This window comes from Geotrypetes seraphini, chromosome 5 (assembly GCF_902459505.1).
Source record: "Geotrypetes seraphini chromosome 5, aGeoSer1.1, whole genome shotgun sequence".
NCBI classification, from domain to species: domain Eukaryota; kingdom Metazoa; phylum Chordata; class Amphibia; order Gymnophiona; family Dermophiidae; genus Geotrypetes; species Geotrypetes seraphini.
Window position 1 is genome coordinate 95,394,782 of NC_047088.1, and position 25,224 is coordinate 95,420,005.

The following is a 25,224-nucleotide window of genomic DNA, read 5'->3' on the forward strand; positions in this document are numbered from 1 at the left end:
AACCCGTTCTTAACACGGGGACTGCCTGGGAGTCCGTGGGAGGAGCTTCCTCCGATGTCAGAGGGAAGGCTTCTGGCTCAGCCACGAGACGCGCATAGGAGCTGCCACCCGCGGCTTTGTGCAGGGAAACGACTGTGGCTGGATGGAGGAGGGAGCCGGCCACCCATCAGAGGGAGACATATACTTGGGGCACAGGAGAGAGGGAGAGGGGCGCATTGGGACATCGAAAGTAGAACAGGACCAACCCATTCGTAAGTATGAGTCCAATGTAAGTCAGATGTTTGTAAACAGGGATTGCCTGTATCTGGGAGTCATCAGTGGATAGATGGTACTGAAAACCATGGGAGCAGATCAGAGCACCAAGGGATCAAGTAGAGAGGAGAGATTCCAAGACAAGACTTTGAGGTACACTGACTGATAATAGGATAGCAGACGAGGAGGATCCTCTAAAACCAACAGAACAGAGCCCTAAAATCTAAGTGAAGACAGTGTAGCAAGGAGTAGATGATGGTCACCAATTTCAAAACCAGCAGATAGGTCAGGAAAGATGAGGATTGAGTAAAAGCCCTTAGATCTGACCAGAAACAGCTCACTGGAGATTTTAGTAAGGGCTGTTTTCTGTATGGTGTAGAGCAGTGTAGGTCAAACTTTGTGCCAAGGCATATTAATGAGCCTCCTGAGATTTTCAGGTGTGCCGCAGTACACTGGAGAGGAAGAGAGGCATGTCCTGTAGGCAATCAGTGGGTACCAGCATCTATCCTTCTCTCTTGCCCTCTTCCCTTCTGGCACCCCCCACTGGCATCTCAGGGCCCGCCTGGAGGACCTTCACACACACTTGGACATCAACATGATGTCACGCATGCGTGTGATGTCATCACGGCAATATCTGCACACTTCCAGGTGCCTCAAGCCACGGCCACTACCTTTAGTGTACTGCGGCTCGAGAAAGTTTGTGGGACACTGGTGTAGAGGGTGAAATTCACAACAGTGATAGTAAACAGTATGTTCAATTAGCTTGAATGCAAAAGGGAGGAGGAAGATGAGGTAATAGTTGAAAGGTAGGTAGGATCCCGTGAAGGCTTTTTGAGTAGTGTAAAAACAGCATGTTAGAAGGCATCAGGAACTGTTGCAGTGGAAAGTGATAAACTGAAGGTATGACAGTAGGAAGAGGTAGATCTGAGTAGACAGGTGGCAATGGGAACAAGAGGAAGAGGTGAGTTTGGAAGATAGAAGAGGAAACTGCATATTTTTTATATGGATGGGTTTGAAGGAAGGTTGTAAGAAGAAAGTGGAAGAAGAGGATATGCAGGTGACTAGGTGGAGAACTCAAGAATAATTATGGATTGCCATGGCACTCCGATACATACTGGAGTCTGGACAAAAAGTGAAGGCAGGGGAATTGTTGGTGGAGGGGGCACTTTGAGGAAGAAGTTCAACTCTTACTGTCTTTGCCAAACCAAAAAATGGCTTAAAATGGGGGTTGTGATTTATATTCAGGTCGGCACGTACCCATTCTCCTCTTGGTCCCGTTGTAGGCCTCTCCCAGGCCTGTTGTAAGCCCTGGTGGTCTAGTGGTGAGATGAGAGAGATCCCTCCTGCTTCCTATCCCGACTGACTCTGACGCATCTCTCCTCACGCCCACCTCCCAGACTTAAAAAAAACCCATATCTTTTAAAGCCCTAGTGGTCCAGCAGTGAAGTGGGACAGGAGTGATCTTACTACGCTCCTGCTCAGTACAGAGCCGCTGTCTGAATGGCTGTCATGAGTTCCCATAGCAACCTTGCAAGTTCCCATGGTTTTGCAAGATTGCCATTAGAACTCGCAGCAACCATTCAAACAGAAGCTCTGCACAGGGTAGGAGCATAGGAAGATCGCTCTTGCCCCAGTTCACCAGTGGACCACCAGGGCTTTAAAGGTAGGTTTTTTTAAGTCTGAGAGGCGGGAGGGAGGTGGGATGTGTCATTTAGCCGGGACAGGAGGCTGGAGGGATCCCTCCTGTCACGGCCCACTACTGGCCCTCTAGTCATGCAGGTTTGGGGGAGGCCTGCAAAGCATCAGGGGAGGGGGGTGGACAGAGTGCAGTGCCTGACGGGAGGGAAGAGTACTAGGTGCAAAGCCTGGCAGGGAGGGGGCTAAGGGAGGGAGGAATGGTACTGAGTGCCAGTCTAGCAGGGGAGGGAGGGCTGGATGCAGAGCCTAACATAGTAACATAGTAGATGATGGCAGATAAAGACCCGAATGGTCCATCCAGTCTGCCCAATCTGATTCAATTTAATTTTTTTTAATTTTTTCTTCTTAGCAATTTCTGGGCAAGAATCCAAAGCTCTACCTGGTACTGTGCTTGGGTTCCCACTGCCGAAATCTCTGTCAAAACCTACTCCAGCCCATCTACACCCTCCCAGTCATTGTAGCCCTCTCCAGCCCATCCTCCCCCAAACGGCTATATACAGACCGTGCAAGTCTACCCAGTACTGGCCTTAGTTCAATATTTAATATTATTTTCTGATTCTAGATCCTCTGAGTTCATCCCACGCTTCTTTGAACTCAGTCACAGTTTTCCTCTCCACCACCTCTCTCGGGAGCACATTCCAGGCATCCACCACCCTCTCCGTAAAGTAGAATTTCCTAACATTGCTCTTGAATCTACCACACCTCAACCTCAAATTATGTCCTCTGGTTTTACCATTTTCCTTTCTCTGGAAAACATTTTGTTCTACATTAATACCCTTCAAGTATTTGAACATCTGAATCATATCCCCCCCCCCCATCCCTCCTTTCCTCTAGGGTATACATATTCAGGGCTTCCAGTCTCTCCTCATACGTCTTCTGGCGCAAGCCTCCTATCATTTTCATCGCCCTCCTCTGGACCGCTTCAAGTCTTCTTACGTCCTTCACCAGATACGGTCTCCAAACTGAACACAATACTCCCAAGTGGGACCTCACCAATGACCTGTACAGGGGCATCAACACCTTCTTCCTTCTACTGGCTATGCCTCTCTCTATACAGCCCCAGCATCCTCCTGGCCTTGTCACACTGTTTTTTCACCTTTAGATCCTCGGACACTATCGCCCCAAGGACCCTCTCACCATCCGTGCATATCAGCTTCTCACCTCCCAGCATATATGGTTCCTTCCGATTATTAATTCCCAAGTGCATTAATCTGGCAGGGGAGGGAGGTAGGGAGAGTGGGGGCTGGGTGCAGAGCCAGGCAGGGCATTTGAATATAAACCCCCAGTTTATATTTGAGTCAACCTTTTTTCCTCTTTTGGAGGGAAAAAGATCACCTTGGTTTATATTTGAGTATATATGGTTGCAATTTTATTTGGAAAGTGTAAGAGCTTCTCTTTCTCCTTTGGATTTAGCTTCATTACATTTCTGAGCAATTTTGAGAGTTTCTTTAGTCATTCGTTTTGGTTTGTTTTGCTTTTTCTCCTTCTACAGAGACTTTGCATTTTCTTCAAGTAAAACTTTATTGATGTCTTCCTACAGCTCTTCTGGTACTCTATTAATATCCAGTGTAGTGAATCTGTTTCACAGGTGGTCTTTAAATTCCAGTGGAATATTTTCAAGATCATACTTTGCTATGGTCATGAATGGCTGCGTCATCTTCAGCTTTAGCTTGAATTTTCATACTACCGTAGTAACTTATGGTTTGTACTACAGTTGGCTTCAGGTCTGATCATTGCCAATGAGCTTTTCCACTGCTTGACTTCCACAAATGTGTACGTATGTGTGTGGCCATTGTCATTGATTTAAGGAACTCTGTAAAATTATAATTCAACCTGTGATATCTGCCTGATATGCTACACTGCCAACACCTGACAAAGTACCATCAGATTGAGGGGCCAGGTTTTATGGGTTAAGTTGACAAATATTCTCTCTTCTACAATAAATTAAAATGACAGAAGATACCCCCCCCCCCCCCCAATTCTGATACCTGACTCCATCCAGCTTTAAGCCTTCATTCTAAGTTCATATAATGACACAGTTAATTCATTTGCCACCAGTTCTTTTACTCTTTTTTTTCAAGTGCAGCTATTGGCTAGTCCTATAGAATAAAAAAAAGATTGTTTTCCCACTCCTCCTGCTTAGTGAATGTTCCTGTTCCTAATTTTTCTGAAAGAATCCTGATTGGTTTTTTTAACTATCAAAATTACGTAGGCTCTTTTCCTCACCCATGATCTTTCCTGAAAAACTTCATTCTTCAAGAATCTCAATCTCAGTTCATTCCATAGCCAAACACTCTTCTCTTCACCATCTAATATAATAAAACGCTAGGCCGCGCATGCGCACTTCCTATGTGTGTGCCGGTTTTCCGTGAGCTGTAGCGACACATAGGAAGTGCGCATGCGCGGCTTACGTTCTGTCCTGCTCCCTGTTGAAAGACGCAGCGGTTGCCGCCTCTCCGCTCTCTCTCTTCCTCCCCCCCCCAAGGCGGATGTCGACCGCGGCAGCCAAACCCGGAAAACATTTTAAGGTAACACTTTTCTTGCAACTTTGCATCCAGAGAGCTACATTCTTCCTTGGACCAAGCTCCTTATGTCGTTACAATCAGGACAGATTAACTGTGCCGCTCACATCAAAAGCCAACCCTTCCGGGTTTTAAGTTGGGCACTGCTTCTCCTGCGGTGCGGCGGCCCGAGTCAGATGTCGGTCGCGGCGACTGTTGGCGGCTGCAGGCCGCGGCAGCCAAACCCGGAAAACATTTTAACATAAGTAGGGCATGGAGTTCAGAAGGAATGTATGGGGGGGGAGGAAAATACTGCACAGGGAAGTGGGGTGGGAGGGAAATGCTGCAACACACGGAAATGGAGGGCAGAAAAGGGGTTGATGGACAGGGGAAGAGGTGCTGATGAACAGGGGGAGGTAAAACAAAGGGAGAATGGCTTCTGCTGGATAAGGTTAGCAGTGATGGGGTGGTGGAGGACACAGGGGAGGTAAAAGGAAGGGAGAATGGACAGGGGGAGCAGGCAAGGGGTGATAGTGGACAGCCAAGGAAAAAAAAAAAAAAAAGACAGACAGACAGAAATACAGAAAGCGACTAAGGAGAGAGAAAAAAAAATAAAAACAGACACACACATATATATTCTAGCACCCGTTAATGTAACGGGCTATAAGACTAGTTGAGATATAATATGGCTCAATCTTTCCTAAACTTTTAAGGTTCATGTTTCCCCTAACTGGGAGTGCCTGACCCTTCCAGTCTGTGCCACGTAAAGATGTTGCCATCTGTCAGTCTTCAACTGTTCTTACTTATCTTCAGCCTTTGTGTTGAGACCTCCACCTCTGATAGCTTCATACCTTTTGCACCTGAGATTTGAGGGTCCACCTTTTACAACTTCACCCTTTGCAGCTGAGGTTAGAACATAACAAGAATTGCCATACTGGGTCAGGCCAAAAGTCTGTCTTGCTCAGTATCTTTTTTTTCTCTAACCAGTGGCCAACCTAGGTAACAAGAGCCTAAGCAGAATCACAAAAAGTTGCATGATTCCATACTACTTGCCCCCAGGGATCAGCAATGACTTTTCACAGGTCAGTTTATGGACTTATCTCCAGACATTTGTCCAAACCTTTTTTGAAATTAAAATGACAGGACTCAACAAGGACCTTGGCTTCCCACTACAAATGAGTTTAAACTGCTTTGTCATCTCTCTGTCTCCTACGAAACAAAGACCTTGGCTTTCTTTCCCACTACAAAGAAATTCAGACTGTCACCACTTTGTCTCCAACTACAACAAAATGCTTTCATGTTTCCCTGATTTTGCCAACATTTGCTTATTTCTGATCTGAGGAAGAAGGGGTTACCTTTGAAAGCTAATCATAAACTACATTAAGTTACTCCAATAAAAAAGATATTTTGTTTTATTTCTACATATTACCTTAAATAGTTACATTAACTACCATATTCTCTGACAACAAGTTCTAGAGCTTAACTATACATTGATTTGATTTACCGTATTTTTCGCTCCACAAGACGCAAATTTTCCTCCCAAAAGTGGGTAGAAATAAGGGTGCGTCTTATGGAGATCTCAGAGAATCTTAGTGAGAGGGAGAATTAGAAGTCCTTGAGCATGCGCAGATGCATGCTCAAGGCCGGCAGAAGCAGGAAGATCTTTTAGCGGCACCGGCACGTCCTGTGGGCTGCATGCTGGTGCCAGATGAGGGGGGTAAGTTTAAATTGTTCGGGGGGGGGGTGCCGATTCGCACAGAGGGGGGTCTTTGTGAGTGGGGAAGGGAGCAGTGCCGCTGGCCTCGGGGGAGGAGGGGTGGGAACATATCAAAGCGAGTTTCCATTATTTCCTATGGGGAAACTTGCTTTGATATACAAGTATTTTGGTTTACGAGCATGCTTCTGGAACGAATTATGCTCGTAAACCAAGGTTCCACTGTATTTCCTACTGCTGGTCCCAACATAATCAGCAGGCAGCAATCCAGCAACCACCACAATTTACAGGTACCGCTAGGGGGGAGGCTGGGATGGAATTTATAGGTGCCTGGGACAGAATTTAAAGGTGCTGGGTATATATTAGTATACAATTTGGTTCAGAATGGGGTTTTTTCTTATTTTCCTCTTCTAAATCTAGGATGCATCTTATGGTCAGGCGCTTCTTATGGAGCGAAAAATACGGTAATAATTTGATATACCGCCTAATTGTACACACAGGCTTTAAAGGGGTTTATAATAATAAAAAACATAATACAACAGAGACCCAGTCTTTCCCACCAATGTTAAAAAAAATAAAAAGCTATGAAGGGAATCCAATTAAGAATCATCAAAAGTATTTTGAAACATCCAAGTTTAACTGTCTTTAAAGATGGAAGTTGCAACAAGCAACACTGAAGATATAAAGATCTCAAATGTTCTTGAAGAATCAACTTTTCAGAAAGATATTGTAGAGCACCCATTTGAAAAACCTTAAAGGCATAAAAGTTTAAAAGATATTCTAGTTTTGTTCTTTCAGCAGAGGAGTAATATGATCGAATTTCTTGCCATTGAATATCAAACATGCACCTGCATTCTGAATTAACTGCAATTCCTTGAGTGAAAAAAATTATACTTTCTCCAATTTGTTTTAAATGTATTATACTGTACAAGTTCCTAGCATTTTGTCGCCTACTCTTTATACTTTTTTTTTTTTTTAAAGTGTTTTGTGTGTGTGTTCTACAGATTTTGTAGACCCCCACTTAGCCATCTCTCTAAGCTGAAGAGCCCTTACATCTTTTCCTTATATGAGACTTAAAACTTCACTCCTTCCTCATCTGAGGATCCTAGGCTTCTCTTGCAGTTTCACATTCAATATACTGTACTAGAAATAGCACCTAAAGGTTACCTTATTTCAACAATCAGGAGGGCTTGGCAGTGCTCACTGTGCCCAACATGTATAGAATATAGCCAGGTATCGCTCACCATATCAACAAGAGAGAATCTAGACCCGCTTTGAGAGAAGACATTATTCTGGGCCAATTCTCCTGGGTCGAATGAGAACTTTTCATATGAGATGCTTGTTTTCCATTGCTTACTTGCTCTCTATACATCAAGCTTTGGACTCCTGAAGTAGGTTCTACAGCCAAAACATGGCTCGTGTTGTCATTTTTTAATGGCGCAATAAAGTTCATTTGAAGGATCTCCGTTGGTTGGTTTCCGTCATCCCAGCTGTGTGTGCTGCTTGTGCCAAATTTGAGGCCTTCTCATTTCCTTTCTTATCTTGACCTTTGTCTCCTTCATGCAGCTTCATCTTACTACAGCATGCTACTTGGGCTGTCAAAGATGAACACATTATCTTACTTAAAACATCTCTTCACAGCCCTCTACTTGTGAATCATTAAAGTGTGGTTGATTCTTCCCATTTGTCTATGGAGAACATGAAGTTACTTACCTATAATGGACATTCTCTGTGGACAGTGGGATAACTCAGCCTCACAAACCCTCTTGCCTTCCCTTCTCAGGTGAACCTGCCTACAGTTGGAGAACACACTGGAGAGGAAGCAGGTGCCTACTAGGGTGAGTAGTGACCTGCACATATTTAGAAAGCTCTTTCCAGGCTTTTCTGAGCTCTAGAAGTAATCCATCCACACACTGTTAAATATTACCAGTGTGTGGTTGATTATCCTGCTGTCCATCAATAAACTTCATTAAAGGTAAGTAACCTCACTTCTTAAAGCAGTTGAGCCTTCCTAATAAAAATATGCTAACTTGAAATCCATTATGAGGCAGTGTTTAACAGTACCAGGAAGATAGCCCAGTGATTGTGCAGGGTTGTAGAAAGAACCTTGGTACAAGGCTTCTGGCCAAAGACCATAACTGGGAACTCTGGCATTTTATTTAAATTACCATAGCTCCAAAGGCATAGCTGAGATTGCTAGGTACCATAGATTTGACTCCATTATGCCACAGTGGTATATGGAGGATCCCTTTATATAGCTAGAATGTGGAAATCTGAAGAGAGGTGAGGAGAATAGGAACACTCAACACCCATTTGGGGAAAAAAAAGAATTAAAACCAATTTGCCAGGATAAAGGGTTTCATAATCGGATCCAGGGAGGTGTAAGCAAAAGTAGTACTTTAAGTTTAAGAATGGGATGAGATATTCAGCACTTGTTCCAGGGCCCTGCATGCCCAGACTCAAGCAAGCAAAAACCTGTGCAACACAAAATCCAAAACTTGCAGTTTTGTGATTCTCATTTGCTTCAACTGGCCTCCCTGCTTATGCAGCATATGCTTTTAACTGCAGATTGACAATGGCATACAAAGCTTGAGATATGTTTCTGTGCCCATGCAGCTCAGCTTTCGACCATGTGAACAAGGTCCGGGTGGCAATCAAGAAGATCAGCCCCTTTGAGCACCAGACATACTGTCAACGCACACTGCGGGAAATCAAGATCCTGCTTCGCTTCAAGCATGAGAACATTATCGGCATCAATGACATTCTGCGAGCAGCCAATATTGACAACATGAGGGACGTGTATCTTTCTGCTAATAGTTTCTGTGTGTGTATTCATCCCCCTATACCCGTGAGAGCAGGATAATGGATGTAGTGTTCTTAGTGTTTTTCACTCATAAAGTATAGCATCAATTAAGGAAGGAGGGGTAGGTGTCCATAAGAACACACTCTGGAAGATTGATAGCTCATGATCCTATGTGTGTTTGTATGTCTCTGTGATCTTGATGATACTTAGCAAAAAAGTGGTATCTCTTATCTTCTAAGCATGACTTTAGTCAGGGAGGGCAATTAACCTGAGATACCATTATTGTGTCTTTAAGCAAGTCCCCCTTGTTAGGGAAGAATTAGATTTAACTGACATTAGATGATGTATATTTCCTTGACTCACTGTCTCTCTCCTTTGGAATGGGGAGAGCGCTTTTTCACAGCTACATTGTGCAGGACTTAATGGAGACAGATCTGTACAAGCTCCTGAAGACCCAGCAATTGAGCAATGACCATATCTGTTACTTCCTGTACCAGATCCTACGTGGGCTGAAGTACATTCACTCTGCCAATGTGCTGCACCGTGACCTAAAGCCTAGTAATCTGCTAATCAATACCACCTGTGACCTAAAGGTAAGAGATCTCTTAGATCATAGGTTTGGGGGGAGCTAACAACTTACTGTTCAATTACATCTGTGACCTGAATTTAAAAGAGGAAATTTTCTGATGGGGATCCCTTCTGCCCTGTTTGTATGTCATAATTAGATTGTAAGCTCTTTCGAGCAGGGACTGTCTCTTGCATGTTTTTTGTACAGTGCTGCGTGTGCCTGGTAGCACTATAGAAATAATAAATAGTAGTAGTAGATGCACAAAGCTCCGGGCAGTCCAGCAAAGAAAGCTGAGCTGGGAGTGATTTTCTTTTGCTAGGCAATGCTCAGTACAACAACATGCAAATTATATGCATGCAAATTGTGCAGAGTAGTCCAGTAAAAGAGGGAAGGAGTTGTGCCTAGAACCTGCTCAGAAGAGCAAAGCGGTAGGCACAGCTCATCCCTTCCCCCCCAATCCCTCCTGTTACAGACTTCTCTTGCCGCCACTGCTTTCCCCTTCCAGTTCAGCTGATCATGGCTGTGCTGTCCCCATGCTGGCTCAGCTGATCAGTGGCTCCGGTGAGGCCAGCTGAGCTAACAGGAAGGGGAAGCTGCGAACAGCTGATCGCAGCTCCGGAGCACCGATCAGATGAGCCAGCAGGGCTGCTGGCTCAGCTGCATTGTGTTTTTTATTTTTTATAGCTGCTGTGTGTGTGTTGTGTGAGTGTGGGTCCCGCACCTGTGTTAGACACAGGACATACGCATACAGCTCATGCACAAGAACAGCTCTATACCTGCTGTAAAAATATTTCCCAGCAAGAGGTGGGCATTCCCTTCTCTTCCTTTTAAATACTTATGTGCTCCTTGTAGCTAGATTGTGAGCCCGCTAGGGGTGGAGATAGTACCTGCATGTAATATGTAGAGCGCTGCGTATGCCTAGTAGCACTATGGAAATGATTAATAATAGTGGTATCGATGCATTCGCATAGGGTTCTTAGTGGCTATTACCGCTATTGGTAGAATTCCAAGAGAACCCTTTTGAGCATAGGAAGTGGAGCTTCCTTGCAAATAAGACTGGTATTAACCACTCTTACTTGCACAGAAAACTTTTAAATATCTGGGCCTTTTGTCCCTCGTTCCCCTCCACTGAATCATCAACCTGCTCATTAATTCCAGCTATAATCTGAAGTAAGCAAAGGGCCTGCTTCCCAACTATATCCCCCGTTCAAATCCCAATATGCACTGGAAGGGTAAGGAATTTGTTCACCCTTACATTTTATGACTCGAAGGTAAGAGCCACTCCCCCCACCTACCTGTTTTTCCGCTGCAGCCCCCTACTAGTAGGGGAAGAGAGAGAGAGGGGGGCTCTAGTGCCTTTTTATCCATATATGCTAATGTCTGTCTTGAAGGGATCATGTGTGCGGCTTTCACATGCTGCTTCAGGAAGGCAGAGATACCAAGCTTGCAGCTTTATATCGAAGTCCAGCTGTCTATGAGCATCTGTAATAGATAATATATTGCATGTGTGATTTGAGGTGGGCTGTACTGATGTATATCATACCACACAGTGTGTGCAGATATGGGTGTGGGATTATTAAGACTAACTATGTAATAACCTCACTTTGTGTGAGAGATGATGCTAAAACCATATTTGTTACATATACACAGGAGTCCATATATTAGGTGATCACTATACTCGCAAACCACTTGAAGAAGGGTGTCGATCACATCTTTCAGCATCTCCTCCTTCACCAGTGGAGTATAGTTCCTCTCCAGTTTTTTCTTTTGAAGGCAAACCAAGAGGAGGTGGTGTTCTCTGTTCAGTTTTTATTATTTTCAGGTCTTTTTATTCCATTTCAGAAGGCTTTGGTGCCAGAGAACACCATATCTAGGGCTGCTCTGGGAGAGGACGCACAGACTGTGAGGGTGGACAGTAGCATGCAGGGTAACCCCCAAGTGTATCTGATGAGCCAGCCTGTTTTGTGTTACTTTGAGGCTCTAATTTATTAGAGGCTTGAGTGCAGGCTGTGGAGCCCCTGTGTGAATCCCTTTGGGTTTCAGGGAGCTGGCTGCATTTTGCTCCCACCCACCCCACCCCACCCCATCACACTGCAAGGAATTGTGGGGGTTGAACCTTCAGTTGGTTCTGGTCCAACTGTGAGCCCAAAGATCTCCAGGTCTTGATGTCTGCCCTCAGTTGGTGCTGAAAGTCATGGATTATATGCTGGATGTTCTATATGACATCGGTCATGAGCAAGGTGTCGACGTATGCAGTTTCTACCTGCTGCATGTTCTGGATTAGACAATTGACAGATGATTCAGCCTCCAAAGCCACCTTAAGCTGACTGCTTTCAAAGGGCAGATGCTATTAGTAAGGACCTTGACGACCTTATGTCCATCGTGGCAGATCACTACCCCAAATCTGTGTCTGATAATTACCTCTGCCCCCCAAGGGATGGCAAGGTCTGCTTTCAGCTTTCAGCAGGTTCCTATGCTCAGAGATCTTATCAGGGGGCAACTCTAGATACCAGCAACCATCAGGGTCTCGCGTCAACACAACCTCCAAGAAATCACAATGATGCCAGGTTGGCTGCCTTGCTCCCGCACATTGGCAGGAGACTGTCAGCATTCTGGAGTGAGTGGGAGCAAATTTCCTCAGACTGCTGGGTTCTAGATCTTATTCAAGAGGGTCACAAAATTGAGTTTTATTGCCTTCCTTCAGATCTGTTTATTGACTCTCTAGCCAGCTGGAAAAGAGGCCAGGCTTTGAGTGACGGTGCAAAGGCTTTTGGACATTCAGGCTATAGAACCAATTCCCAAAGAAGAATCGAGCTCTGGCATATACTCTAAATACACTATATAAAGATCCCCAATGGGAAAACATATAAATAATATTCTGTGCCCAATATTTCCCACTAATAACCAACTATGAATAAGGTAATATCAATCCTAATCTAAGAGAGTTAGCCTCAGTAATGGAGCCTACGCGTAGCCATTCAATGACTGGGGAATTCAGCGTAGCTATATTTGCTCCTTTAATCTCCAATCATTGGCCTCACTCTCATTTTCATTACTCAAAATTTCTAAAATTTTTATCCTTATTAATCTTTTTTCTTTTTTTGTTTTTTATATATAAATCCTTAAAAAATCTATCTTCATACACTTCCTATCAATTCCTATCACTCATCCTTATTCACATGTTTGAGACTACACTATCTTTAATTTTTCATTGTATTTATGGAATTCTTAACTTCAGCGTTATGTAATCACTCAAAAATATCGTTATTCTCTAAATAGTGGCTTATACTAGTCTACTTATCTATCAATCAGCACTTGTATTTCATAGCTAGAGCCAGTTCTTAACAAACATTAGCTTATCCAAGCCTACTTATCTTTAAGGCTTATCCTTAAGACAGCATTCATCTTAAGTCAGCACTTGTATTTCACAAATATAGCCAACGTGGCCAACGTTTCGTGGGCGAAAATTCAAGCTCACTGCATCAGGGCCAAGTTATTTAGGAAACAAGATGCTGAAACATAAACAAAAATATATTTAATCAAAAAATGTAATTTACTTACAATTTCCTCACCTACAGCTCTCTTACTTACTACTCAAAGTGCATTTTGTTAGTGGTCTCAAGATAGAGCCAAAATGGCGACAGCCTCGTTTTAAAACAATTGGCAGCGTTCTGACGTCAAACAGAGAATCAAATTACATTAAAGCGGACAGTCTCGTATACAGAGACACATCTTGTAAACCCCTATTTTAACCTCACAATCAATAAAAATGTTGCCATTCGAATTGTCTATTCAGACCATTCGGGTGTAATGTATCCAATCGACTAATCCATCTTTGTTCGTGTTGTGCCAGCATACGCCTAAAGTCCCCCCCTCTATTATCTGGTTTGACCACTTCTATGATGACAACTCTTAATGTTCCAAAATCATGTTTACTTGTGATGCAATGTTTTGCCAAAGGGGCCCCCATGTTAAGATTTTTAATATTACTTTTGTGTTCAGTCAGCCTAATATTTAACTGTCTCGATGTTTGACCTATATATAAGAGGTCGCAAGGACATCTCAAAATGTACACCACCCCGCGCGTTTTGCAATTGGAGGAATGATTTAAATTATAGACTCTTCCATCTCTAGGATTCACAAAAGTTGTAGTACAATCCATAAGGGCACACATTTGGCATTTGCCACAAGTTAGGTGGCCTAACGTTTCACCAACTAGATTACTTACAATCTTCTTAGGGCGGGACGGACATAACACTTCCTTAAGATTTCTATTACGCCGATATGCTATCCTAAGGGAGTGATCTTGAAACGTCCCTGCTACTTGTAACATCTCCCAATGTTTCCTTAGGGATTGAGCTAGTTTATGACTATGGGCCGAGTAGGTTAGCACACATGTCATAACTTTTTCACAAGTTTTCACATCATTTTTAGCACTAGGGGTCAATAATAATAACCATCGGGAATTATTATTGACCCCTAGTGCTAAAAATGATGTGAAAACTTGTGAAAAAGTTATGACATGTGTGCTAACCTACTCGGCCCATAGTCATAAACTAGCTCAATCCCTAAGGAAACATTGGGAGATGTTACAAGTAGCAGGGACGTTTCAAGATCACTCCCTTAGGATAGCATATCGGCGTAATAGAAATCTTAAGGAAGTGTTATGTCCGTCCCGCCCTAAGAAGATTGTAAGTAATCTAGTTGGTGAAACGTTAGGCCACCTAACTTGTGGCAAATGCCAAATGTGTGCCCTTATGGATTGTACTACAACTTTTGTGAATCCTAGAGATGGAAGAGTCTATAATTTAAATCATTCCTCCAATTGCAAAACGCGCGGGGTGGTGTACATTTTGAGATGTCCTTGCGACCTCTTATATATAGGTCAAACATCGAGACAGTTAAATATTAGGCTGACTGAACACAAAAGTAATATTAAAAATCTTAACATGGGGGCCCCTTTGGCAAAACATTGCATCACAAGTAAACATGATTTTGGAACATTAAGAGTTGTCATCATAGAAGTGGTCAAACCAGATAATAGAGGGGGGGACTTTAGGCGTATGCTGGCACAACACGAACAAAGATGGATTAGTCGATTGGATACATTACACCCGAATGGTCTGAATAGACAATTCGAATGGCAACATTTTTATTGATTGTGAGGTTAAAATAGGGGTTTACAAGATGTGTCTCTGTATACGAGACTGTCCGCTTTAATGTAATTTGATTCTCTGTTTGACGTCAGAACGCTGCCAATTGTTTTAAAACGAGGCTGTCGCCATTTTAGCTCTATCTTGAGACCACTAACAAAATGCACTTTGTGTAGTAAGTAAGAGAGCTGTAGGTGAGGAAATTGTAAGTAAATTACATTTTTTGATTATATATATTTTTGTTTATGTTTCAGCATCTTGTTTCCTAAATAACTTGGCCCTGATGCAGTGAGCTTGAATTTTCGCCCACGAAACGTTGGCCACGTTGGCTATATTTGTGAAATACAAGTGCTGACTTAAGATGAATGCTGTCTTAAGGATAAGCCTTAAAGATAAGTAGGCTTGGATAAGCTAATGTTTGTTAAGAACTGGCTCTAGCTATGAAATACAAGTGCTGATTGATAGATAAGTAGGCTAGTATAAGCCACTATTTAGAGAATAACGATATTTTTGAGTGATTACATAACGCTGAAGTTAAGAATTCCATAAATACAATGAAAAATTAAAGATAGTGTAGTCTCAAACATGTGAATAAGGATGAATGATAGGAATTGATAGGAAGTGTATGAAGATAGATTTTTTAAGGATTTATATATAAAAAAAGAAAAAAGATTAATAAGGATAAAAATTTTAGAAATTTTGAGTAATGAAAATGAGAGTGAGGCCAATGATTGGAGATTAAAGGAGCAAATATAGCTACGCTGAATTCCCCAGTCATTGAATGGCTACGCGTAGGCTCCATTACTGAGGCTAACTCTCTTAGATTAGGATTGATATTACCTTATTCATAGTTGGTTATTAGTGGGAAATATTGGGCACAGAATATACTCTAAATACGTCATAGTGCCCAAGAAAGGCACTGAAGATTGAAGATCGATCTTGGACTTAAAGTCCTGTAAATGTGGCTCTGAGAGTACTATGCTTCCACATGGAGATGGTTCGGTCTATCATTGTAGCGATGGCTCTGGGGGAATTTCTAGTCTCCCTAGATCTGATGGAGGCATACTTTCATATTCCCATTTTCCCAGATCACAGGAAATAATTGAGATTTCATGTCCTGCAAAGGCATTGCCAGTTTGCAGCCCTACCTTTTGGTCTGGCAACGGCCCCATGCACCTTCACCAAGGTGATAGTGGTGGTTGCAGCTCACCTCCGCAGGAAGGGAATACAGGTGCACCCATATCTGGAAGATTGGCTAATGGGAATGCCAACAAGGCCAGAGCGTGAGCAGGCAGTGTGACAAGTTGTGCATCTTCTACAGCAGTGGTCTCAAACTCAAACCCTTTGCAGGGCCACATTTTGGATTTGTAGGTACTTGGAGGGCCGCAGAAAAAATAGTTAATATCTTATTAAAGAAATGACAATTTTGCATGAGGTAAAACTCTTTATCCCAGGACAAGCAGGCAGCATATTCTTGACTGATGGGTGACGGCACCGACGGAGCCCCGGTACGGACAATTTTAGAGTGATTGCACTCTAAGAACTTTAGAAAGTTCTAGCTAGGCCGCACCGCGCGTGCGCGAGTGCCTTCCCGCCCGACAGAGGCGCGCGGTCCCCAGTTTTCTTAATTCCGCGGAGCTAAGAAGACGCGTGTTTCCAACGGCTGTTGGAAGTTTTTTCCTAAACTGTTCACTTGCCTTCCCGCTCGCGCGTATTTTTCTCTTCATTTTATTTCTTTCTTGTTCTTTTATTCCACTTCTCGTTTTACCTGAAGCATCTCATTCAACAGGTGACCTCTTTTCAAAAGTACATTCCGGACCGTAAACTTCCTGCTTTTCAGCAATGTACTTCTAGTCTTTTGCAACTAAGGAAGTTTATGGTCCGTTCCATTTATGATACTTTTGAACTGACGTCACGGGCCACTGCTATTTCTGTAGCAATGAGAAGGTTGGCATGGCTACGGGTCTCAGAACTGGATGTAAACCATCAAGACCGACTGGCCAATGCGCCTTGTCTTGGGGATGAGCTGTTTGGGGAGTCCATGGATACCGCCACACAAAAGCTCTCCGCGCATGAGACTAGGTGGGACACCTTGTTGAAAAACAAGAAGAAACCTCCTCCTCCTCGTCCATTCAGGCAACAACCTTCTTATCAAAGAAGGTTTTCTGCTCGCCCAGCTCAGACTCATCCTCCTCAACCTCGCAGGCAGCGTCAACAGCAGCAACAGGCTCGTCAACAACAACAGCCTGCTGTAAAACCGGCTGTTCAACCTAAGTCTACACAGCCCTTTTGACTCTCTTCTCGAGAACATTGCCAGTCTTCCTCCCTCATGCCTTCAAACTCAGCCCATAGGAGGTCGACTCCAGGTTTTTCTGTCTCGATGGGAAGCAATTACCTCCGACCAGTGGGTACTTGCTATCATCGCTCACGGATATGCCCTGAACTTTCAGACTCCTCCACCGTTAAGTCTACCAAAAGAGTCTGCTTCCAACAAGGCTCAGTCCCTCCTTCTCGGTCAGGAGGTTCAATCCCTCCTCCTTCTCAATGCCATCGAACCAGTTCCTCTAGACCAGCAAGGCCTGGGATTTTATTCCCGGTACTTTCTTGTACCCAAAAAAACCGGAGATCTCAGACCAATATTAGATCTCAGAGATCTCAACAAATGTCTGGTCAAGGAGAAGTTCAAGATGTTATCTCTTGCCACCCTATACCCTCTTCTCTCTCAGGAAGACTGGCTATGTTCCCTCGATCTAAAGGAGGCGTATACTCACATTCCAATTCATCTGATGTCCAGACAATACCTTCGCTTTCTTGTCAACCAACATCATTACCAATACAAGGTGCTACCCTTCGGCTTAGCCTCCTCTCCCAGGGTATTCACCAAATGTCTGATTGTGGTCGCAGCTTATCTCCGCTCCCACAATTTTCAAGTCTTCCCTTATCTGGACGACTGGCTCATCAAGGCTCTTTCTCCTCAGTCCGTTCACATAGCCACCAATCAGACAATTTCCTTCCTTCGACTGTTGGGGTTCGAGATCAATCTACCCAAGTCACACCTCATTCCAACTCAGCGACTTCAATTCATTGGAGCCATTCTGGATACTGTTCAGATGAGGGCGTTTCTTCCTCCAAACCGCCTTCACACCATCCTTCATCTCTGTCAGCAGGTATTCCAGAAAACTTCCATTTCAGCAAATCAAATGATGGTACTTTTGGGGCACATGGCATCCACAGTGCATGTCATCCCCTTTGCACGTCTCCACCTGCGTACTCCTCAATGGACCCTAGCGACTCGGTCACAAGCGACGGATCCTTGTTCACAACACATATCTGTGACCTCGTCTCTTCGACAGTCGCTTCTTTGGTGGTTGAACTCATCAAATCTATCCAGAGGTCTACTGTTCCATCTACCTCCTCATCAACTAGTCATCACCACAGATTCCTCCCCCTATGCATGGGGAGCTCACTTGAACGAGTTCCAAACTCAGGGGTTTTGGACCACCCAGGAAAAGAAGCACCACATCAATTTCCTGGAACTCAGAGCGATATTTTACGCCCTCAAAGCTTTTCAACATCTCCTCTTTCCTCAGGTTCTTCTCATTTGCACAGACAACCAAGTTGCAATGTATTACATCAACAAACAAGGAGGGACGGGATCCCGTCCTTTATGTCAGGAAGCTCAAAGGATTTGGACATGGGCGACTGCTCGTCACCTATTCCTGAAAGCAGTCTACATCCAAGGGGAGCAGAATTGCTTAGCAGACAATCTCAGCAGAATTCTTCAACCTCACGAATGGACTCTCGACCCCTCGACTCTTCAGTTCATTTTCTCTCAATGGGGCACTCCTCAGGTGGATCTTTTTGCAGCTCCCCACAACCATCAACTGCCCCTGTTTTGCTCCAGACTTTACTCTCCTCACCGTCTGGAACCCGATGCATTTCTTCTGGATTGGACCAATCTCTTCCTTTATGCATTCCCTCCTCTTCCGCTCATGCTGCGCACCTTATTCAAGCTCAAGAGGGAACAAGCCACCATGATCCTCATCGCTCCACGGTGGCCCAGACAGCATTGGTTTTCCCTTCTACTTCAACTCAGTTCCAGGGAACCCATACCTCTTCCTCTGTTTCCTTCACTACTTACACAGAATCAGCAAACGCTTCTTCATCCCAACTTACAGTCTCTGCACCTGACAGCTTGGTATCTCTCGGGCTGACTGCACCTCATGCTCTCCTTTCTCAGCCTGTCCGTTCTATTATTGATGCCTCCAGGAAACCGTCTACTCTTCAATGTTACCAGCAGAAGTGGTCTCGGTTTTCTTCCTGGTGCCTGTTACATCACCATGATCCCATATCTACAGCAGTGGGATTGGTATTGGACTATCTTTTGTCCTTATCTGACTCTGGTCTTAAATCCTCTTCGATAAGGGTCCACCTTAGTGCCATTGCAGCTTTTCATGAGCCGATCCATGGTAAACCCCTCTCAGCTCATCCCCTAGTCTCAAGGTTCATGAAAGGCCTTTTCAATGTAAAACCACCTCTTAAGGCCCCTCCTGTTGTATGGGATCTTAATGTGGTTCTTTCTGCGTTAATGAAGCCTCCTTTCGAGCCTCTGGCCACAACGCATTTTAAATTTCTCACTTGGAAAGTGGTCTTTCTGATAGCTCTCACTTCTGCCAGGAGGGTCAGTGAGCTCCATGCACTGGTGGCTGATCCACCTTTCACTGTTTTTCACCATGATAAGGTTGTCCTTCGTACACATCCAAAATTCCTTCCTAAGGTTGTGTCTGAGTTTCACCTTAATCAATCCATCGTTCTACCTGTTTTTTTCCCAAAGCCTCATTCTAATCCAGTCGGGCCTGACACTGGAGGTTCTGTCACGGGCCACAAAATTAGAGCTTATGGCAGCATCTGTAGCTTTCCTCCGTTCCACTCCTATTGAGGAAATCTGCAAGGGCTGCTACTTGGTCCTCAGTTCATACTTTCACTATCTCACTATTGTCTGGATGCATTCTCCAGGCGGGATGGACACTTCGCCAATCTGTTTTACAAAATTTATTCTCCTAATGGCCAACCTTCCCTCCATCCCTCTTTTTGTTAGCTTGGAGGTCACCCATCAGTCAAGAATATGCTGCCTGCTTGTCCTGGGATAAAGCACAGTTACTTACCGTAACAGGTGTTATCCAGGGGACAGCAGGCAGATATTCTTGCGTCCCTCCCACCTCCCGGGTTGGCTTCTTAGCTGGCTTATCCTAACTGGGGACCCGCGCGCCTCTGTCGGGCGGGAAGGCACTCGCGCTACGCGCGGTGCGGCCTAGCTAGAACTTTCTAAAGTTCTTAGAGTGCAATCACTCTAAAATTGTCCGTACCGGGCTCCGTCGGTGCCGTCACCCATCAGTCAAGAATATCTGCCTGCTGTCCCTGGATAACACCTGTTACGGTAAGTAACTGTGCTTTATAGTTTATAAATATTTCCTTTAACTGAGACATTTTTTCTGCGGTCCTCACAGTTAAAGTTTAACATCTTTCCTTTCTCAGAACTGACACATTTCAATCACTATATTGAAAATAAAATTATTTTCCCTACCTTTGCTGTCTGGAGACTTTATTTTTCTGTACTTTTAGCTATGTTTCCAGGGCCTTTTTGTCCATTGACTGTTTTTCTCTCTGTCTTCACTTTCTGCCTTGCATCCATCTTTAGCATTAACTTAACATTCCATTTTTCTACTTTCTTCTCAAAATCTACGTTTCCATGTCTCAAAAATCTACGTTTCCTTCCTATCTCTCTCTCTCTCCTTCCTTCCCTATTTCCATGGTCTGACATCTCTCCTTCCCTTCTCCCCACCCAGTGTAACATTTCTCTTTCCCTTCCTCCTTTCTGCTCCCTGCAGTCCATCTCCCTTCCCTTTATTCTTTCTGGCTCCCTTTCCAGTCCAACATTTCTCCCTCCTTTCCACCAGTCCAACAATTTTTTTTCTCTCTTCCCCTATATGCTTCTCCTCTGGTCCTCCTTCCCTCAACCAAAAAACATCTCTCTCTCCCTCCCTCCACGAGTCCAACTTTACACTCTCTGCCCTCTCCCCCTTCCCCAGTGTAACATTTCTCCTTCCCTCCTTTCTGTCCTCCCCATCCATCTTGCCCTCTCCATGAGTCCAGCACTTTCTACCTACTGCATGTTTTCTCTTTCTGTCCTTGCCTCTTCTGTCAGTTGCATCCCTCCTTCCCACCCCCAACCCAACATGCTCTCTCCCCATGCATCATCTCACCCTCCCCTCCAGTGTGTAGCACCTTTCCTTTCCCTCCCTTTCTGCCAGGTCCAGCAGCACCTCGTGTCCCTTCCTTTTATCTCCCCCTTGTCCAGCAGTACCCCTTCTTCCTTCCCTGTCCAGCAGTACCTCTTCTCCCTTCCCTGCTCCCCCTGTCCAGAAGTACCTGTATTTTGCAGTCGCGGTCTTGTTTGCGATGTCGCACACTGGGCAGGAAGAGAGGCGCCAGCGTCAGCTGACTTGCAACTTCCTGCAGCCGTCGCATATGCCAGGACTCCTGCTTTCGCGTATCTGCCGGACACGCAAAGGCAGGAGTCCCGGCATACATGACGGCAGCAGGAAGTTGCAAGTCAGCTGACACAGATGCCGGAGCCTCTTCCTGCCCAATCTGCAAGATTGCACCGGTGTCAGCTGACTTGCAACTTCTGCTGCTGTCGCGTATGCCGGGACTCCTGCTTTCGCGTATCTGCCGGACACGCAAAGGCAGGAGTCCCGGCATACATGACGGCAGCAGGAAGTTGCAAGTCAGCTAACACAGATGCTGGAGCCTCTTCCTGCCCAATCTGCAAGATTGCACCGGTGTCAGCTGACTTGCAACTTCTGCTGCTGTCACGTATGCCGGGACTCCTGCCTTCGCGTATCCAGCATACGCAACGGCAGCAGGAAGTTGCAAAGGCAGGAATCCCAGCATATGTGACAGCAGCAGGAAGTTGCAAGTCAGCTGATGCCGGTGCCTCTCTTCCTGCCCAGAGTACAAGATCGGGTACAAGACCGCGGGCTGCGAGTTTGAGACCGCTGTTCTACAGAATCTGGGCTGGATTGTCAATGTCAAGAATAGTCATCTGGAGCCGACTCAGGGGGGGGTGTCTGCTTTGATATTGCGAAAGACCATTTCTTTCTTCCTGAGCCACGCAAACAGAAGTTCTCCTTGAAGATTTTGGGAATACTTTTCAACTCTTCCTTTACCTTTAAGGATCAAATAAATTCTTTAGTTAAGAATTGTTTTTTCAGTTTACGAATGCTGAGGAAGGTTAGATCTCTTTTCCATCAACGTCATTTTTCTGTTTTAGTCCAATCAATTATACTATCTCAGCTAGATTACTGAAATGCTGTTTATCTTGGCATCACAAAGATCTGCCTACAAAGGTTACAATTGATTCAGAATACCACTGCAAAGTTGATTTATGGAAAAATCAAATTCGACCATGTGACTCCTTTGTTTTTGAGCCTTCATAGGCTCCGGTTCATCTCAGAATTCAATTTAAATGTATATGCATTATTTTCCTCTACTATGTTTACAGATTTATTTCCTCTACTATGTTTACAGATTTTCCTATGCAAGAGGCACTTAACAATTCAAACTTTCCCTCCTAGGAAAGGAATTAAAGGAGTCAAGAATCTCAGCCTTTCTTTGGCTTTTAAATTTTCTCAATTATGGAATGAACTTCTTCTAACTTTGAGATGTCCTAGTCCTATCCAATTCTTCCGTAAAACTTTTCTATTTACGAAACATTTTTAAAATTAATTTCTTTGCATTTTTAGCATATTTTTATTAATTATTGTTAACCGTGTTGAGCTTCCTCTGGTTGATGACCCGGTATATAAAGCTAAGTTTTAGTTTAGAAGCTTAGAAGCAGATTTTGGATCTCTTAGCGATGCCGAATCTCACAGCCTGACATTACCTTCAGGTTCTGGGCTCAGTGGTGTCCACCCTGGAGGTAGTTCAATGGGCAAGGATGCAAATTTTCATCTCCAGGATGCTCTGCTCTCCAGGTAGTTTCCACAGAGACATTCCTTACAGCAAAAGCTTCCCTGGACAGGGAATTCAAGGAACAGCTTGCATTGCTGGCTTGTAATGGTACGCCTTATTGAAAGGCTTATCCCTCCAAGTCTCCTCATGGGTGACCCTAATGACTGATGCCAGCCTTTTGGGCTGGAGAGCCCATTGTGGTGGTCATCCAGTACAGAGTCAATGGACCCTTCCATAGAGGAAGTGGTCTATAAATTTGCCTGGAACTTGGAGCCATTCGCCTAGCACTGAGGGTGTTGGAACAGTACCTGGAAGGAAAGGCAGTCCAAATGTTTTCCAACAATGCTACCACGGTAGCTTACGTGAATTGACAAGGGGGCATCAGAAATGCTCCCTTACGTCTTCAGGCACACTCGGCGGCTCACATAGTGGGAGTGGAAAATATATAGGCTGACTTTCTCAGCTGGCAGACTCTAGACCCAGGGGGAGCGGTCCCTGTCCCAAAGAGTGTTCAGTTTAATTTTACAACTCTGGGGAAGGCCAGAGATGGACTTGATGATATCATCCAAGAACACAAAGATGAAACGTTTTTACAACCAAAGAGGTAATAATCAGGAAATGCAGGGTTGGATGTGTTGATTTATACCTGGCCGGAAGAGAAGCTTCTATATTTGTTTTTCCTGTGGCCCATGGTGGGCCGGGTCATTTCACAGAATCATGTCTCACCAGGAACTTGTGATCTTGGTAGCCCTAGACTAGTCTTGCCAGCCTTGATATGTGGATCTTCTGTGTGTACAGCGAGACAGATGCTTCAAGCTCGGAGCGCAAACAGGTTTTTTCAGTTAGGGTCCAATTCCCATGTAGAACCCAGATTGCTTTGGTCTTATGGCATGGCTATTTGTTTAAAATTTTGTTGCTAGCAACATCCATCAATTCTGTGTGAGGTACAGTAATATGAGATACACAATAAAATTGAATTAACCAAATTCTACAAAAGAACACATACAAAAGAATGTCTCAGATAACATCATCTTTCCCAGTTTGCAAAACTGAAATACCTGACTAAAATAATCCTGTCTGTTCAAGAAAATTCTCTCTCAATTAACATAGGGCTAGTTGCACAAAACTCTCCGATTGTGTACTGATGCATGCCAGAATTGGATCGGTAATATCGACCCAAAAAACAATAGACAAGTGTGTGTGTAACACACATACAGTATCTGGCCCATAAAAAAGGTTGAGCTGACATCTCCCCCCCTCCCCCCCGGAACCAAAATAGAGGCAGGAGGGATAACCCCCTTGAACCTCCTATGTACTTCTAAATTAAGATGACAGTGGGAGGGGTGCCCATTCCCTCCTGCTCGCAGGCCCGCCACTCTAAAATTGTGGGCCTTTCTGGTGCATCCCTCAACCTCCGCAATAAACAAAGCTTAAAAAAAGCCTCAGACACAACTGCCTTAACCTGTGGTTTAAAAGATAAAAGTTGAATCCAACAAAGCACTCAGATATTTACATTGACTAGAAACAACAGGAATCACTGCATTATCTAGCACTATTTCTAATGGAAATGTATCTAAATGTCTTTCATAACCAAAACACAAAACTTCAGTTTTTCCAACATTTAATTTCAGCTGATTCTGACACATCCATTTCTTGATTACAATTTTCAATGTAAGGAAGAGCATCAGATACTGAGCTCTTAATTGATACCAGGAAATTGATGTCATTGGCATAAAAGCGATAATTCACTCCCAAATTTTTCAACTCCTGACAGAGGTAATTAATAGATGTTAAACAGAACAGCTGATAACACTGAATCCTGAAGTATCCCACTAATAAGGATGGACCAATCTGAACGACCTTGAACCACCTCTACTCAAAAAAGTCGCTGACAAGAAGGAATGCCACTAGTCCAAAACTTTACCTCCAATGCCCAAAGATTTCAACCTTGACAATAGAATCTGATGATACACTGTATCAAAAGCGGATGATATATCCAAAAAGATCGTGAATAAACAATCTCCTTGATCAAAAACCTTGTGTATAAAATCCAAAAGCTATTCTGAAGTGGTCATTGCTACTCTCCTTCGAGCAAAGAGACAGTCAACGTTTGCAACCTATGCTAAGGCTTGAAGGCTTTCCAGCTCACATCAGGTTAAGCCTGTCATGGTGCCAATTCCTGTGTTCAGGTATTTCTTCAAGCCGAATTAGAAAAGGCCTAGCGGTGGCATTTCTCAAGGTCCAGGTGGCGAACTTCTTGTGCTTCTGGGCTCGAGGGGGACAGCAATCTGGCATCTCACCCTGATGTGACCTGGTTCTTGAAGGGAGCACCCAGGTTGTGACCTCTGGTACACTAGCCTTTTCCGTCCTGGAATCTTAATATTCTGAAGAACCTATCCAAGCCTCCATACGAGCTTCTCCTTGAGGCATCTCATGGTGAAGATGGTATTCTGTAGCAAAGGTCTCCCTGAGACAGATATCGGAATTGCAAGCTCTTTTCTTGCAGAGAGTCCTTTCTAAGG

At 44.2% G+C, this 25,224-nt stretch overlaps 1 protein-coding gene across 1 annotated transcript in view; it reads left to right on the forward strand.

Moving 5' to 3' along the window:
- The window catches only part of MAPK3 (mitogen-activated protein kinase 3), a 105,876-nt gene that overhangs the window by 36,475 nt on the left and 44,177 nt on the right, over window positions 1-25,224 (forward strand). The window contains exons 2-3 of the mRNA XM_033944443.1: window positions 8,782-8,964; window positions 9,372-9,561. Coding sequence (XP_033800334.1) covers window positions 8,782-8,964; window positions 9,372-9,561 — 373 coding nt within the window. The remainder of the gene's footprint in view (window positions 1-8,781; window positions 8,965-9,371; window positions 9,562-25,224) is intronic.